The sequence below is a fragment of the Rhopalosiphum maidis genome, chromosome 4 (genome assembly GCF_003676215.2).
Source record: "Rhopalosiphum maidis isolate BTI-1 chromosome 4, ASM367621v3, whole genome shotgun sequence".
Lineage (NCBI taxonomy): Eukaryota > Metazoa > Arthropoda > Insecta > Hemiptera > Aphididae > Rhopalosiphum > Rhopalosiphum maidis.
This window is the reverse complement of record NC_040880.1, coordinates 40,736,288-40,752,807: the sequence shown is the minus strand read 5'-3', so window position 1 is coordinate 40,752,807 and position 16,520 is coordinate 40,736,288. Positions and strand designations below refer to the sequence as shown.

The 16,520-nt window shown below is 25.0% G+C and overlaps 4 protein-coding genes across 4 annotated transcripts; 2 read left to right on the top strand and 2 right to left on the bottom strand.

The window, feature by feature from the left end:
- Positions 1-11: 11 nt before the first annotated feature.
- Positions 12-3,431, bottom strand: LOC113555777 (COP9 signalosome complex subunit 2). The gene is made up of 9 exons (XM_026960311.1): positions 3,008-3,431; positions 2,518-2,712; positions 2,134-2,259; positions 1,868-2,035; positions 931-1,105; positions 734-872; positions 481-671; positions 269-410; positions 12-209 (listed from the first exon to the last, which is right to left on the bottom strand). Exons 1-9 carry the CDS (start codon positions 3,059-3,061, stop codon positions 65-67), a joined length of 1,335 nt encoding a protein of 444 aa, XP_026816112.1. The 5' UTR covers positions 3,062-3,431; the 3' UTR covers positions 12-64.
- Positions 3,432-3,555: 124 nt separating this feature from the next.
- Positions 3,556-4,576, top strand: LOC113555779 (NADH dehydrogenase [ubiquinone] 1 beta subcomplex subunit 8, mitochondrial). Its single transcript, XM_026960313.1, has 2 exons — positions 3,556-4,002; positions 4,075-4,576. Exons 1-2 carry the CDS (start codon positions 3,717-3,719, stop codon positions 4,311-4,313), a joined length of 525 nt encoding a protein of 174 aa, XP_026816114.1. The 5' UTR covers positions 3,556-3,716; the 3' UTR covers positions 4,314-4,576.
- Positions 4,577-6,725: 2,149 nt separating this feature from the next.
- LOC113556946 (solute carrier family 35 member F5) lies at positions 6,726-11,563 on the bottom strand. Its single transcript, XM_026962190.1, has 10 exons — positions 11,241-11,563; positions 10,891-11,031; positions 10,744-10,824; positions 9,538-9,654; positions 8,895-9,047; positions 8,183-8,365; positions 7,790-7,946; positions 7,552-7,711; positions 7,238-7,489; positions 6,726-7,178 (listed from the first exon to the last, which is right to left on the bottom strand). The coding sequence occupies exons 1-10, from the start codon at positions 11,328-11,330 to the stop codon at positions 7,109-7,111; spliced, it is 1,404 nt and encodes a 467-aa protein (XP_026817991.1). The 5' UTR covers positions 11,331-11,563; the 3' UTR covers positions 6,726-7,108.
- A 2,072-nt stretch (positions 11,564-13,635) lies between these two features.
- On the top strand, positions 13,636-16,263 carry LOC113556668 (cyclin-dependent kinase 9). The gene is made up of 7 exons (XM_026961761.1): positions 13,636-13,805; positions 14,449-14,533; positions 14,777-14,867; positions 14,941-15,107; positions 15,193-15,311; positions 15,452-15,722; positions 15,781-16,263. The coding sequence occupies exons 1-7, from the start codon at positions 13,636-13,638 to the stop codon at positions 16,087-16,089; spliced, it is 1,212 nt and encodes a 403-aa protein (XP_026817562.1). The 3' UTR covers positions 16,090-16,263.
- Positions 16,264-16,520: the final 257 nt, after the last annotated feature.

The following is a 16,520-nucleotide window of genomic DNA, read 5'->3' as shown; positions in this document are numbered from 1 at the left end:
AAAAATAATAATATTATTATATATATTGTTAAATATTTATTAAAAAAAAATTACAGTGACATTTTTAAAATATTTTTTGTGAAATAGATAAATTGAGAGTAGCCAGCTGATTGGTCCATTTATCAATGGCTGCATAACGGTTGGTTGCTGAATCAACTAGTGTCAAAGTTAACACTTGATTTGTCTGATCAATGCGGCCTTTAATGGTTCTACAGTAAAACAATATAAACATAGTAAAAAATATATTTTAAAAAGGAAATAAACTTACTCATCTAGAATACATGTAACTAAGAGACTTTCTACATCGCTTTCTTCAATATTGAGTTCAGTTGCAATGTATGGTATATGAACACGAGTATAAGGTTTAATTAATTTTATCAATACTTGAGTACGAATATTACTTAACAAGGCTAGAAAATAAAATATATATTTGAGTATAATAAACAAGAGTACAATTTATTAGCATATTAGCCAAGTTACCTTCAATATGTTCCCTAATGAATGGATCATCCATTATATTTTTACGGTGATTCTTTAGGATAGTTTCAAATTCCTTAATGTCATCATTCTGGTAAGCTTGGACTAAATTAGTCATTGCTAATATTTCTGGATCATTTTTATAAGGTTTAGCTTCTTGTGAATCAAATGGATTAATACCAGATTTCATCAACCTTAAATTTAGATAATTATTAGTAATAACTTATCATTAACAAGGTAAATTTAAAACTATTACATGTTTGCCAAAACTAGGTATTTTAAGCAAGTTGTACGGCGAGGACTTCCAGATTCATCATAATTTTTAAAAGCTTCAAAAAAATCAGTATGCGCTTTAGAGAAATGGCCTTCTTCTAAATGCATTTTACCACCACATTCTGTAAAATTATATAATGAGATAAATTTGAATTATTTAAGATATAATTATTAATTTACCTCGAATAACGCCCATAATTAAAGGATGTGGAATAGCAGATTTAATATGGAGTGACTGTTCATAGAGTTCTTTTAATTTCTTATTGTTCTTTTGTGCTGTATACATTTGTATTTCTAAAGCATAAATTTCCAATAGTTGAGTACCTTTTTTAAGATCGTCTTCACCATTATCAGTCTGGAATTGTAGCATAAACAATACATTAAAAAACATATTTATATGATTTATTAAGCATAAACTATACTTGAAACTAATATTGCTAATGGAATAGTCGTGATATTTAGAAAATTCAGTAAGTTGAAAACTGATTTAATTAATAGATTTTAAAATTAAAATATCATCGGGTAAACTACTATTAACAAAAAAAAGTAATCATATTACATCAATTAATTTCAGCTGCTACAAATGCCAAATTTTTTTAAAAACTCAATTCTTAAAATAACATACCTAACTATGAAGAAAATAGAATAAAAAGAGTTACCAATTAATAGTTTTGGAGTCATACAAAGAATTTGCAAGTCTTTGTAGGTCGTAAAAATTCAGTGTACATATTTGATTATAAAAAAAAAAATAAAAATAAAATAAAAACCTTTATTAATTTACCAGAAATATAAAAATTATATATCTAGTCCGTGGGCTAGGTATAATTTGTTTACTGACTGCTATTTAGTTAATATGATTTAGTAAACATATTTAGAGTATTGTTAGCCACATAAAATCAGATTTATTCTAATACTATGAAATATTTAAAGCTTAATTGTAGATGATTTATTATTATAGCATTAATTACAAATATTATTTAGTATTTGAACAGGGATAGTATCTTTTTGTTACATAATGTGACACACTATATTAAAATAATAACTACAAATTATACAATATTGGTTATTATTACTGTGTTAATAACCAAGCATTTAAACTTAAATATGTATATCTTACTTGACAGGAAGCATGCAACTGTTTCAGAATTTTTGTCAGCTTATTGTAATCAGCTAAATCAAAATACAATTTACCCAATTTTGTATTAGTTTTGAACCAAAGTCTATCATTCTTAGCATCTTTTAATGCATCTAAAGTCGTTTCATAGAAATTTTGCAATAAATCCATCTACATTAAAATAATATAATGTGAATAACGTTTTAAATAAATAATAAAATAAAATACAATAAAATATTAATCATCTATAATATGTTTCAGAAACTTACATTTTTTGAAGTAGAAATATAATCTAAAATTGAATTTATAGATTTTTCACTATGATTCCGAGTGACAGCAGTTTTTATGTATGTTAATAATTGCTTATAACGGTTCATCATTTCGTCAAAATTACTCTAAACAAAAATAAAATTATAATTAATATACAATACTATAAAAATAACTAACTAAATATAATAAGTATACATTATTTGCTATATATTTATTTATATAGTACAAAGGAAGTAGTAGATTTATTATTTATTATAATGTTTTATTTATTAAGTAGATTAGGATGATCAAATATGTTTACTTTTTTGTACAAAAACAATTAGGTATAATAATTACATTTATCTAAATTACATTTTCAAATAATAAATTTGTATTAAACTCACGAGACGAAAATTAATTTTGATCATTTGTTTCAAAGCTTTGAAACCCCATTCTCCTTTTTCACCAGCTTCAAGATCCAATACTTTTTGAAAAGACACTAATGAAGCATTAGGATCCTTTTCTTTTAGCGATTTGGAATTATAATATTGATTTTCCAAATCCACATCGGGTTCAGAATTGCTATCTTCTGAATATTCCTATAGAAAAAATTTAGAATATATTTAATACATACATATATATGTGGGTTATTCTTGTACACTTCAACATCAAACATATTAAATAAAGATGCATTTGAAATGCAAATTAAGATTAATAACCAAAAATGAATGTAATAAGTCATTATAACTCTTTTTGTATTTTTCTAATTAAGTTTAAAAACTTCTTTATGTATCTTAAGCAAAATTTGTTAAAATACTGTACACAGGTTCTAGACTAGAACAAAATTGAAAACAAAAGTGTATTTTACATAATATTAGTGTAAGTTATACTTACAAGTCCATAATCTTCGTCATCTTCACACATATATACATCCTCGGTATCGGACATTGTAATTTAAAAATGAATTTAAATGTGAGTACACATAACAATTAACAAAACTGGAAACCGAATAGTTATAATGGTATACTATTTAGTAATTTGGATGATATTCCATTCGATTCGATCACGTTATCGGATTATGTTGTAAACATGAAGACGAGAGAATAGATAAGGAAACCAAACTCCGTCCAGTTTACTAAACTACCACTGCTATCGTTTCGGTCGTTTACGAAGACAATAATAACTGTGACAAGAATGATGGTGGATAATTTTTGAAAATTTAAATCATATCGATTTTCAACTTTAATATATAATATTTATTTGAATCTATTCTGCGTTAACTGAATTAAGCAAATGCCAGATTTACACTATTCAGAAGATTTTTTTTGAAAATACATTTAATGAAAATGCATTAACCTTAAACTTAACCAAGGTCGAATGTTAATACCACAGTTTGCTGTGGTTACCAAACGTCCTTCGCTGTTATCAAAATTATTTTGAGAAAATTTATTGAAAATTTTAATAATCCTAAATCAAATCACTGACTTAATACTCCAGTATGGCTATATCTCTTTGATAAGCCGATTTACTTTTCTTTTATAATTGAGTGAAATTAAAAAAAAAATTAATTAATTATTTTATTCATTTTATTTAACGTTTGAAAATGGCTTTGCCCCGTGTGATTAACGGGATGTTACGCACCAAAGCTATTTATTCAGTGTCTAGCAGAAGTGTGGTGTCACATGAACCCTGGAAGCCCGGTCCATATCCAAAAACTGAAGCAGAACGACTTGCTGCTGCAAAAAAGTATGGCCTGCTACCGGAAGAGTATGCACCCCATCCAGATGATGGTTTAGGTTTTGGTGACTACCCAAAGTTACCAGACATTGGCCAGGATTCTAAAAGTGAATATTATCCATGGGACTGTCCTGAACATAATAGAAACTTTGGTAAGTCTATATAATAGATAATTTGTATCCTTGGAGTTATGGGTTAATTTTTATTTTTATTTATTTTCTTAGGTGAGATATTGCACGTTCATGCTGACATGTGGGGTTCAGATAAAGGTGACCCAAATTATAGAGAAAAAGCTAGATTTCCTGATTGGCAGAGAGTATCATCATTGTTCGCTGCAGTTTTTGGAATAAGTGGATTGATGCTTTCTGGGGATTATTTGTGTAAACGGTATAGACCATTTATGCCTAAACAATGGCCTCAAGAAAATGTTAAATATTATACTTATTCAGATAAATATTTCTGATATTGATTACAGTAAAGTTATTTCTGTGTAGTAACTGGCTCTTAAAATCAACATTTAAGTTTGTTATACAGTAAAATGTTGAATAAAATATGTATGAAATCAAATTTTAGTGTAATAATCAATAAACTTCAACCACCCATTCAATTGGTAGAATTTAATAACTGTATATTCAAAGGAAAATTATAATTCATAAATATTTTCTATTTATTATGAACAGTGAACTGTGATTGTATTTATAATAATAAACTAAAAAACATTTAATATTTTATTTAGTAATTTATTAGTTAATGTATTAGCTACTAGATAAAAAATATTAGTTTAAGACTTGATGATAACAAATCATTAAAAAAATATTTTAATACATATTAAATCAACTAACTTCATTTACTATACATAACTCGTGGATGACTTATGTTTAAAGGTATAGATAGAAATTATGTACTTTTACATGGTGCGCCTAATGGGCAAAGTTTGATTAAGGTTGACAAGTATTATTCAAATAATGAAAAATTAGTAATTTATATATCTTTATCATTTCTACTTCCTTCCATATGTATTTTATATTATATAATTTATAACAGTTAATTATTATTACTATGTTAAATATTAGATACCTAATTTTTAACCATTAAAAAATAATTTTATTAACAGATTAGTAATGATAAATTAAATTAACCTTGAATTACCATTTACTACTAAAAATCAGTTGTTATTTAAAAAAAAAAATCAATTAATTTTAGATTAAAATTATTTTTATTTCATGTATATAATATGCTTTATTTGAGAAAACATATTTTTAATATCCAACTGGAAAATACTTAGCATTGATACATTTGTTGTGAATACTGGTCTGAATTTATTCTCCACTTACCTTCTAATATTAAATACTAAACTTTTAGTGTTAATATATACATAAAAGCATATAGGTAACTGAATTAAATTTGTGGATGTAAAAGTTAAAAATGAATAATTAAGCTTTGAATAAATGATTTTATATTTCATGTTACAAAATAATAAGATATTTTTGATATCCAATTGTTTTGTTATTGAATTAAACAGATATAGAATAATAGAATATTATGAAAAAAACATTACATTTATGAGTAAGACCTTTATTATTCATATGTCATTCCCCAATGCTTTTGAAAAACATAATTTATCTCTCGAATATTTAGTAATGTATTTTTTCAGCAAAAACTATAAATTTAGTATACATTTAATATATTATTAAAATTTAAGTTTCCTTTTTAAATGTGTAATAACTGTTATTTCTAACAGATTTTTATAGACATAGAAGTTAGTACTATTTCAATGAGCAGTGGCAGTGGCATATTAGTGGGGAGCAAGGGGTGTGACACCTGCCCACCTAAACATTTTTTGAGAGATAAAGGTATATATTTTAACCAGGGGAAGGGGTGTCAGGGTTTTGATAATAATAAATATATTACATTCATAATACATTGCTCCCCCCTAGATATTTTCCCAGTTTCACCACTGAGCAGTAGTATATTTTAAAGGTCTATTCTTCATATCTGAATATTTTTTGACTTTAAAATAAAATAGCCCAATGTATTAGTATTTTAATCATTCCTATCAACGATCAAAATATTTACATTCAAACTGCAACATCATATTTGAAATATATTTTAAACTGAGTTAACAGTTTATTCGATGTATCCAGGAATTATTCAGACTTTACTAAGGGATATTCAGAACGGTTCTCGCAAAAGTCATCCAAAATTTGCCACTATCAATGAGTACTTAATGTGAATTTAGCTAAAAGTAAAAAAATAATGGACTTCAAAAACAATATAAATACAATGTAAATTAATAGATATTAGCATTGACTATAATGTTTTTAGCAATAACTTAGTGTGGATTAAGAAAAAAAATTGAATTCTGGAAAATGTTACATATTTAAATTAATAGAAGTAGATACAAATGATGAAAGTAATTTTTTTTAAATTATTATTGAAATTAATCCAATTCACAAGTTTAATCATTTTATAAATTATTATCATGCCCACTTTATTTTGTAAAAAAAAAAATAAGATTCAAATTTAAATAATTAAAAAGAAGCAAACAATTTTATAATGCTATAACATTAAATAGGTGTTATAATAATAAAGGTTGATAATAACTGAACTAGGACATCAATTTTTAGTTTTGGTATATTTCACTATAGGTGGTAACAAGATACATTACTAACTATAGCATAGACAATTAATGATTACTTTTGAAAGGTTTATAGAAATAAAAATTAAAATTAAATAGAATAAGTATACAATTGTTTAAAGATAGTAAATTTGATTAAAATGTAAAATTACACATTCAAAATAAACTAAACATAAATAATAACACAAATTGAACAAAGATTTGAAGTATAATATCATAATATTGTGATAAAATAAAGTGTGATGTTATACTTAAAATTTTAAATCCAGATTTAAAATATTAGATATTTAACATAAGCCAATTTGCTACATACAAACTATCGTCATAGTTTCCACAATAAAAATAAAAAAAGGAACTTTAACTTTATTCACTGACAAGATTATACTCATTTCTGGTGTAAATATTTAAGCATCTCTCAATTCAAAGATGATATTAGTAATAAATTGTAAGTAATAACATTGGTTAATTACTTTTATTCATTTCATAATCTGGATTTAAAATTTAATATAACATCTAATAAATAATGTAAATAAGATTAATAATATATTGCACATGAAAAGGTAAAAATACTAAAAATAATCAATTCTGGTGAGTAATTTTAAGTGTCTAAATAATTTATATCATACTTCTTTGTCTGTTTCGTGAATTTGTATAAGTGATTCTGCTTGTTCGGCATCACTATCTCTAAGCCTGTTAATGAAACAATATTAATGTAAATATTTTTTTTAGCAACATTTTCTGTTATTCACCTAATTAAATTTTTTCTCTGGCAACGACTTAAACAATTGTATTCATTTTGATTATAATTAAATCTGTATGTTAACCAAATTAGACAAAAATAAGAGAAAGTTGTAGGAACTAAACCTAAATAAAATGATGGTAACAAAAATCGCTCATTATCAGACTTGTTTTGACTGGAAATGCCATATAGCATTAAAGACATTGGAATAGTTAGTCCTATAGACATTGTTGCAATAATTGATGATGTCAGCAAACATCCCCTATAATAAAAAAAACAAATTAGAACAGTAATTGTAAAATAAAGTAAATACAACAATTTTACCATAACCATATGACTTCAGGCAATGTTGCTTTTACAACTCCATTTATTAACAATGAAATTGCTTGTTGTCTGTTAGGCCATTCAAAGGTTTCAAGTTCAAAATAATGAAGAAAAATGAACAGTGGCCAGAACATTAGAACATTAAATAGACCAACAAGACCTAGAAATAAAATTATTTATTCAATAATATTTAATATAATACACTATACTAAAATCAATTAGTTCGTGAAAAAGTTACCAAAGTACAATATAATATCTAATTTATCTTCATGATCTACCCAAGATCGTAATGTTACAATATTCAATGCATAAAAAATAGCACTACATAAGGATAATGCAAATCCAACATTAATTTCACTAAAACTAAAATGAGAATCAGGTAAAGTAATTATAACCTGTAAATATAAAATTATTAATTACATAATTTTTAAATACTCCAAATACATAAATTTATCTTAGTTTGTTTAAAATGTTATACTTAATAAGAGTTTTAATTTTATTCTAAATTAATCAACTAGTATTAATTTTTAAATAGTAATTTTTAAATAATTCAACAAATAATATACTATATTTTGAATTTTGAACAAACTATTTTTATTAGTTTTATTATTATCTAAAAATTAGTACACACGTTTCCGGTTATGCTGAATAATACAGTTATTAATTTAGTGACCGTGAAACGATCTGTAGGAGGCGTAACAAAAAATAGAGATAGCAGAAGAGTGAAAAAGCTAGTTGTGGACAATACAACAGACACTAGGGTATGTTCCATGTAAACCATAGACACTTGATGTAATAAATTAGCAACACCCCACTGGAAAAAAAAAGAATAAACAATATATAAATATAATTTTTTACAATAACAAACATTTCAACATCATATTATGCAGTACAACAATTTTTTTTTAAAGGGTGAGAACATTTAATTTACATACAATAATTTAAAAAGCTAATGTGATTAAATTAAATAATATAATAATTTCAATATGAAAACTGTAATACTATAAATAAAAATGTAACATATAAGTGTGTATAATTTATAAAAGAATAAAATAATTGATTCATTTTAATATGTTTTATTTTATAAAGTTAAATGTAATTTATATTTTATAATATTCTTAAAATACATAAATGGGATCATATAACATACAAATATTTTAACTTTGATGTAGTGTCATTAAAGTTTATACTAAATGATAATATTCTAGACTCTAGTTGTATTATGTTTTGATTTAAGCACTTGAGAGTTATGGAGAGGTTAAATTAATTGACAGTAAAAAAGAATTTATTAGTGTTGAAGTAAAAAAAAAATTGTAACTATATAAATGTTTGGTAATTCTTACAAGTGGTGCTACTGTAAAAGCTAGCTTTGCAGTTTGATGTAAATTTAGTAACTGCCTTGATAAACGGCAAATTTCTCTTGCTCTAATTGTAGCAGCATACGATAAACGAGCCATTAATGCTTCTGTTGCTTCTGTTTCAGATAAATGTCTAACCTATAATAATGAATAAATAAATAGATTTAATGATATATTTATGATTTAATAAATAATAGATCTGATAAAATAAATTCCTTAAAATATACCTATTATTGACTGCACATTTTTTTTAGTGAATTTTAAACTATCAACAATAATATGAGTTAATATTTTAATAAAGAGAATTTTCATTGACCTACATTATTTAAAATGTACATATACAAAAGATACATTTATTTTATTTTAAGCAAATTGTAGGTACTATAGCATAATTTATACAAGTTTAAAGGTATTAAAATATAATTGATAGTTGTAACTTATAAAATGTAACTTGATACTTATTCATTTAATATTATTTATATATATAAATAATATCTAAAAATTAGTAAATTACTTTTTTTTTAGTAAATACAACTTAATTACAATCAATATTTCCAATAAATTAGATTAAAAAAGTTTGATTACCAAAAACAAATTGATTTTTAATACTAATAAAAAATTATATTACCTCAGCAACTTTGTTAAATCGAACAACTTTATTATTTGGCTTCACAGTTCCTGAATCATCACTCTCTGTACCAGAAGTCACACTAGGATTTTTAATGGGAACATAGCTTGCTGTGCTCTGTATAAAAATAGTATTGGTTTTTTAGATACTAAGGAAAACAATTTGTGATTTGATATCATAATGTATGTGTAAGATCAAATGTTAATAAGAAACTTAAAAATGTCTAATACTATAAGTGAGAACCACATTTATGTAATTTAAATAGAACCTAATTATAAAATCCTGATTTTACAATTTACAATCATCTGAATCTTGAATGCCTGATTGAATTAAACAAATTTGACTTTTTCATATGAGAACTTTCACAATAATTCCAATTGTGAACTTTCATATTTATTCAAATTTCATATTAGCATCTATGTCATTATACAAAAATATTCATAAGTAGACTTTTGTTTGAATTATTATCCTGTGGAATGGAGTAACTTTCAGAATTGTTCACTATAAAGTGGCGCATATTCTAATTATTATTTACCTAGTATAGATGTATAAATCAGCGTTTCTCAACCAGAGCTTTCGATTACCTTGACTGAGGGTCGCGTAGGTCAAAAATAATGAAACACCGATTTACAAAATTAACATTGTCATTCAAAATTTGGCTTTCCCAATGATATGATACAAATTTATACTTAATATAGATAGGGGGGAGGTCGCAAGACTAAAAAGGTTAAGAAACCCTGGTATAAATGATTACATTTGGAAAGAATATTTAAATTTATAGTGGATGTTAGGGTGCAGTTCTAAGCTCTCTAAAACATCACTAATGACAGTCAATAAGTGAATGTTTAATAGAAGTTTTCTAAAATAGTACAATAACTTCTTATGAATTTTACACATACTATCAACTATGTATTTAAATAATTGTGAATAAATAAATAACGGAGAAATATCTTAATTTCTAATCTGAAGGACGTAAACATTTTTAAAAAACACTTGAAACTTATGAAACTAAATTTATTTCAAATTTGTAATTGAATTGTTTTAGTTCTTTTATAAATTTAAATTAAAATATAAATGCTTCTAAATTTTAAAAGCAAAGACAAATTGTATAATTAATCATATTAAATAAATCAAATATGGATTTATTTTTTTAACTCTTAAGAAAATATTCTTACATAAAATAATAATATAAACTAAAATTCTTACTAATCTTTCAGTTTCATCAGTAAAAACATTATCATCTTCATCATCATCGTCATCATTTTCGATTGTATCAAAATTAACAAACTAAAACATCATAATATAATAATTAACTTAAAACATCAAAAATTAAGTACATATACCTAAGATTACCATATAATTAGTTTGGTTTCCACAAGGCTTCCGTAATTCCTTAAATAATATATATACCAGAAAGTAGAGAGTAAATATTGAAGCTTTGGTATAGGCAAAGAAAAATGGCTTTTTGTAATCATCAGTTTGGTAAGGAACATACTGAAAAACAAAATTAATTTACTTTAATGATTGTCAATTGTAATAAATAAGTTGTAGAGATTTGTTAAAAAATTGATCTATGTTTTATAAACATTTAAAATTAATTCCTAAAATTTAATTCAATACATGACAACACTAATTAAATATATTAATGTTCATGAGAAGAAAAATATTATTTATATGGTTTATATTATATTTATACAACATACGTTAATAAGTTTTGATGACATAATCCATATTATATCTGCCAACAGTAATAACAACAAGCCAAGTGTAAGTCTTTGGGACAGATTGTGCATTTTTTGCTGGCAATTTTAAACTGTTATGGAAATAATAAATCCATTAGACAGCTAATTTCCCAGAATTATACAAGAAACCGAAATAATACGAATACATAGAACTAGTTAAACTAGAAAACTCAATTGCATTAAATGGTCACATTTCTACAATGTTTTTAAATTAATATTTACAAATAAATAAATAACAATTTACATGTTTTTAATCTTTAGGCATACAGCACTAAAGCAGTTAAAAGTTTTAGCCCTAATAAATTTTTAGTTATCAAATTAATGTCTAGTGTTCTTGTTATCACTTATCAATTATAATCACAGAATGCATGATTTAAAATTTTTAGATAATTCTAAAAAATAAATAAATTAATAATATTAATATTAATTAATAATTATACTCTTATAAAAAAAATAATATTTGTAATTTCTTAATCATAGTTATTAGTTTTTACACAAGTTTTCGAGCAATATGGTATTTCTTTTAAAAAATATCAAAAACAGTATGTTTGGCTGCCTACGTATAATGCCTTAATTAATAATGATAAATTTAAGTGTTGTAAACCTACCTATTTAGAATGCTAAAACGCCGTGTAATAAAATATTAATTTATGCGTCTGACATCTATTGATCTATTCAATAAAAAAAATACATCTAATACTTTTACTAAGTTATAATTTATCATTACTCTAACTAAATCATAATCACAGAGTATAGAAATGTAAGTCTTTAATCTTTATACTTATAAATTTATTTTATGAGCATAAGGTAATGCTTTATCTTATTTTGTACGTCTGTATAATATACCATATTGTGTTTGCACACTATGCGATCAATTACTTAAAAATAATAATCCAAGTTTTTTTAACTATCATAAATCACATTTCATTTATTTAAAAAAATATTAGGTTATTTAATAACAATTCATGTGTAATTAAATTATTTACTACAATTCACATTATTCACAATATTTTAATATTTTATAAATAAAATATAGTAGACACCAGGCACCTACTTCGTTGTACATCACTTATTGAGTTTAAAAACAATTTGCAATTGTATTATAGATATAGAAGAATTGAAAGATATACTAATTACTAATACCTACTTATAGAATAAAATAAATCAGCTTGGATAATATAACATCGATGGCTTAATGTTTCCCGTTTTTATTTTTATTTATACATGGCTAAATAACTGTTGTTTTAACATGCTTTTAAGCATAAGCATCTAAGTTGGGTCCGAAAATAATTACAGTTCTAAATTTTATAGGAATTGGATCCAGGTGAATAAAATAATTCGTCTGAATTGAGTCTGTGTACAGTTATTTATCTTATCGTAGTAATAATAGTAATATGAAGTACCTACCTACACGGCTACGAATATAATACGAATTCCGTACTTTTCTTATCTAAATCATTAAATTCGTTCACGGTTATAAACATGCAACATAATCATTTTAAAGGTAAGAACATACGTAATTATCTAAAGAAGATTTATTAAATGTAATAAATTTGTAAAATCTGTATTTTACAAATTTTAACCTAATAATTAACAACTAGGTGAAATAATTTATACCAAATTAAATTTATGAAAAAAACATTTTTGACCACACTTCTATACTTGTAATAAATAGATGACAAATTATTAATATTCGAATATTCCTAACCATGTTAAAATAGAAAGAAAAGTGATTTTTAATACGCACCAAATTAGTACAGTATAATTTATAACACAGAAGTATGGGACTCAATTAGTATACTATTTGAATCTAACTAGGATGTGTCAAGATGACTAATATGCATTATGTTGGTGTGAGGTGCGACAGAGATTTGTTTTAGATTTTATAATAAGAAATACACTGGAACTTAGAAGATAATATAATATACATAACCTATCAATAGTTATTATATTATATATTACAAATTACAGTATATAACATTAATTATTATTGAATAAAAAATAATAAATATAATATAATAATTTAAAATTGTATTATTTAAATTCAGCGGTTTGTGGTGTGCTAGTGATAATATGATTTGTTGTTTATTCCAAGCCGAACAGACATAATATTTGTTTTCCACGATATTGATATAGTACTTGTACCATAGAGTAATAATACTACTTATACAGTCTTACCGTGGTATGAAATTTATATACCGTGGTCCAAGCAACTTTACGCATGATACATATCTTGGTCAGTGAGTAGTGACTACTGACTGACCAGCACAGACTTGTCTAAGTTGTGATTTCAGATTTGTGATTTGAGTTTTCTTTTTGCCCAAACGTTTCACGTAAGGACTTCAAGACGGCTGCCATGACGAATTTAAATGGTGTGTTGACACCACCGTCAACACCATCACCCAATCTACTGCAGATGAACATGGCTCGCGAGAGAGAAAAATACTTGGAAGAGTATAACTTCCCATTTTGTGAAGCTGCCACAAAATTTGAAAAACTGGCAAAGATTGGTCAAGGCACTTTTGGGTATTTAGTAATAATACTATGTTATTTTCATTCAATCTATTTGTAGTATACATTACTCTCTTCTGTTATTTTCATTGTTATTATTAAGAAACATTATATTGTTTATATAGATCTTAAAATAACAATAATATGATTATAATTTTATATCAGTTTTCTTATACAAGGTCTGATAAGAAAATATTCTGATTTTTTTAATTAAAACTATTAACACAATATTATTCTAAATACTCTACCACCTTCAATGTAATAATCTATTAATCTCTCTATAAAATAATTATAAAAATATTGTGATTCTTGACTGATTGATATTTTTCTTTAAGTATTTTCAAATACTAAATAAGTACTATACAGTATACAGTACATTGCAATTGTGTTGTTAACTCACTTAACTAAGTTGAAACAAAAAAATAAACTTATACACAAATCAATGTCTCATAAATTTTGATTTTTGTATACATTCATCATTCATGATTCCATAATCAAATACAATTAAACAGTGCATTAAAGATAAGATCATAGTGCTTTAGATTGACCAATAATGTTATATTTCATTTTCATTACGATTGACTCATATTCATAGAAATATCGACTGATTGGCGACTTAATTCATGTAAAATTAAAACTAATACATTTTAATTTTTAGTGAAGTGTTCAAAGCACGAGACAAAAAAAATCATAAATTTACAGTTGCTATGAAAAAAATTCTCATGGAAAATGAAAAAGAAGGAGTAAGTCATTACTTATACATTTTTACATTTTGTACCAAAGAATGCACAATAAATTAAGTGATACAGTAATAACTGAAAATAGATACTATAAGGTATTTGTCAAGTATTTGATGCTCTAAAATAACATATTTAAACTCATGAGTGATGATTCTAAATTAAAAATATTTTATAGATACTGTTTAAAAAATATTTATTATTATTTATACTATTATAACTTTGATACATTTTTTTATTCAATCTTAGTTTCCAATCACTGCTCTTAGAGAAATTCGAATATTACAACTATTAAAGCACGATAATGTAGTAAATCTATTGGAAATCTGTCAAACTAGAGGTAATTTTAATTTATACATTACATTCATTTCAATTTTTTTATTAAATTAACATCATATGAAAATGTTATATAGCTACTCAGTTCAATCGTTATCGTTCAACATTTTATTTGGTGTTTGAATTCTGCGAACATGATTTAGCTGGTCTGCTATCAAATACTAAAGTGAAGTTCAGTCTTGGAGAGATTAAGCAAGTAATTCAACAAATGCTCAATGGCCTCTACTACATACACAGTAACAAGGTATATTTTACACTTATAATAATCATATTTCTAAAACTGTATACATTTGTGACAATCTAAACCAATGTTATGCTATATGTATCAGATATTGCATCGTGACATGAAAGCAGCAAATGTATTAATTACCAAAACTGGGACATTAAAATTGGCTGATTTTGGTCTAGCTAGAGCATTCAGTGCACAGAAAAATGGTCAACCTAATAGGTAATATTATGTATAATTTATAATAATAATAATAAAATAAAATTTACTTATGTTTATAAATGAACAATAACATTAATTAATAATATTTTATTCTATTAAAACACTGAACCACTTAATTTATATTAATAACAATATTTTAGATACACTAATCGAGTTGTAACATTATGGTATCGCCCTCCCGAGTTGTTGCTTGGGGATCGTAATTATGGTCCGCCTGTAGACTTGTGGGGAGCTGGATGCATCATGGCTGAAATGTGGACTCGTAGTCCAATTATGCAGGGTAATTCTGAACAACAACAATTAACTTTAATATCTCAACTATGTGGTTCAATAACACCAGAAGTCTGGCCTAAAGTTGAATCTTTAGATTTGTATAATCAATTGGAATTGGTTAAAGGACAAAAACGAAAGGTTATTATTCATATGCTCCTTTTTATTTTTGGTTCTTTACTAATTATTTAATTCACAGGTGAAAGAACGACTAAAGCCTTATGTACGTGATCCAATGGGTTGTGATCTATTAGATAAACTCTTAGTACTGGATCCAGCCAAAAGATTTGATGCTGATTCAGCTTTAAATCACGACTTTTTCTGGACAGATCCTATGCCATGTGATCTATCTAAAATGTTGTCTCAACAAACACAAAGTAATTTTGAATATTTGGCTCCACGCAGACTTAATAACCATCAGTCATCTGCCATGCGACCAGCGTCAACCGTTCCAAGTCAAGGGACGTCTACATCTACTACTTCCGGTTTTCACGAACGTGTTTTCTAGCGCAAGTGAATGGCAGCTTAAGCGGCCACTCATAACTATAATTTTTTTTTACATTTTATAGTTTTTCTTATATTAGTTTAGAGATGATTTATTTATGTATAAATAAAACAGTTAATTCTTTATATGATCATTGTTATTATTGGTTTATATTTAATTGTATGTTCCATAGTTTTAAACTGACTTAATATTAAAATAGTGTTAAGGTAATATAAGTTATTATTTTTAATTTGTTTAGTTAGTAAATTACTATCTTATATAGTTATGATTACATTTTTATTTTTATTAATTAATGAATATATTAATACTGATAAAAATTTGTATTTAATTGTCCAATTTTCAGTATGAAAATTATTTGATCACTAAACTGTCAAATATGACTACTTTATTTGTATAGAATATAGTTATGTGGCAAGTGTTCATTTTTAAAATTT

What these genes read in the sequence shown, in the direction of transcription:
- LOC113555777 (XM_026960311.1), bottom strand. Translation starts at nt 3,061, where the DNA reads ATGTCCGATACCGAGGATGTATATATGTGTGAAGATGACGAAGATTAT. An exon ending in CATTAGGGAACATATTGAAG is followed by an intron (nt 411 to 480) that starts GTAACTTGGCTA and finishes TTTATTTTCTAG; the next exon opens with CCTTGTTAAGTAATATTCGT. An exon ending in GTTACATGTATTCTAGATGA is followed by an intron (nt 210 to 268) that starts GTAAGTTTATTT and finishes GTTTTACTGTAG; the next exon opens with AACCATTAAAGGCCGCATTG.
- LOC113555779 (XM_026960313.1), top strand. Translation starts at nt 3,717, where the DNA reads ATGGCTTTGCCCCGTGTGATTAACGGGATGTTACGCACCAAAGCTATT. An exon ending in TGAACATAATAGAAACTTTG is followed by an intron (nt 4,003 to 4,074) that starts GTAAGTCTATAT and finishes TTATTTTCTTAG; the next exon opens with GTGAGATATTGCACGTTCAT.
- LOC113556946 (XM_026962190.1), bottom strand. Translation starts at nt 11,330, where the DNA reads ATGCACAATCTGTCCCAAAGACTTACACTTGGCTTGTTGTTATTACTG. An exon ending in GAAACCAAACTAATTATATG is followed by an intron (nt 10,825 to 10,890) that starts GTAATCTTAGGT and finishes ATGATGTTTTAG; the next exon opens with TTTGTTAATTTTGATACAAT. An exon ending in CTTTTACAGTAGCACCACTT is followed by an intron (nt 8,366 to 8,894) that starts GTAAGAATTACC and finishes TTTTTTTTCCAG; the next exon opens with TGGGGTGTTGCTAATTTATT.
- LOC113556668 (XM_026961761.1), top strand. Translation starts at nt 13,636, where the DNA reads ATGACGAATTTAAATGGTGTGTTGACACCACCGTCAACACCATCACCC. An exon ending in TGGAAAATGAAAAAGAAGGA is followed by an intron (nt 14,534 to 14,776) that starts GTAAGTCATTAC and finishes ATTCAATCTTAG; the next exon opens with TTTCCAATCACTGCTCTTAG. An exon ending in ACTACATACACAGTAACAAG is followed by an intron (nt 15,108 to 15,192) that starts GTATATTTTACA and finishes TATATGTATCAG; the next exon opens with ATATTGCATCGTGACATGAA.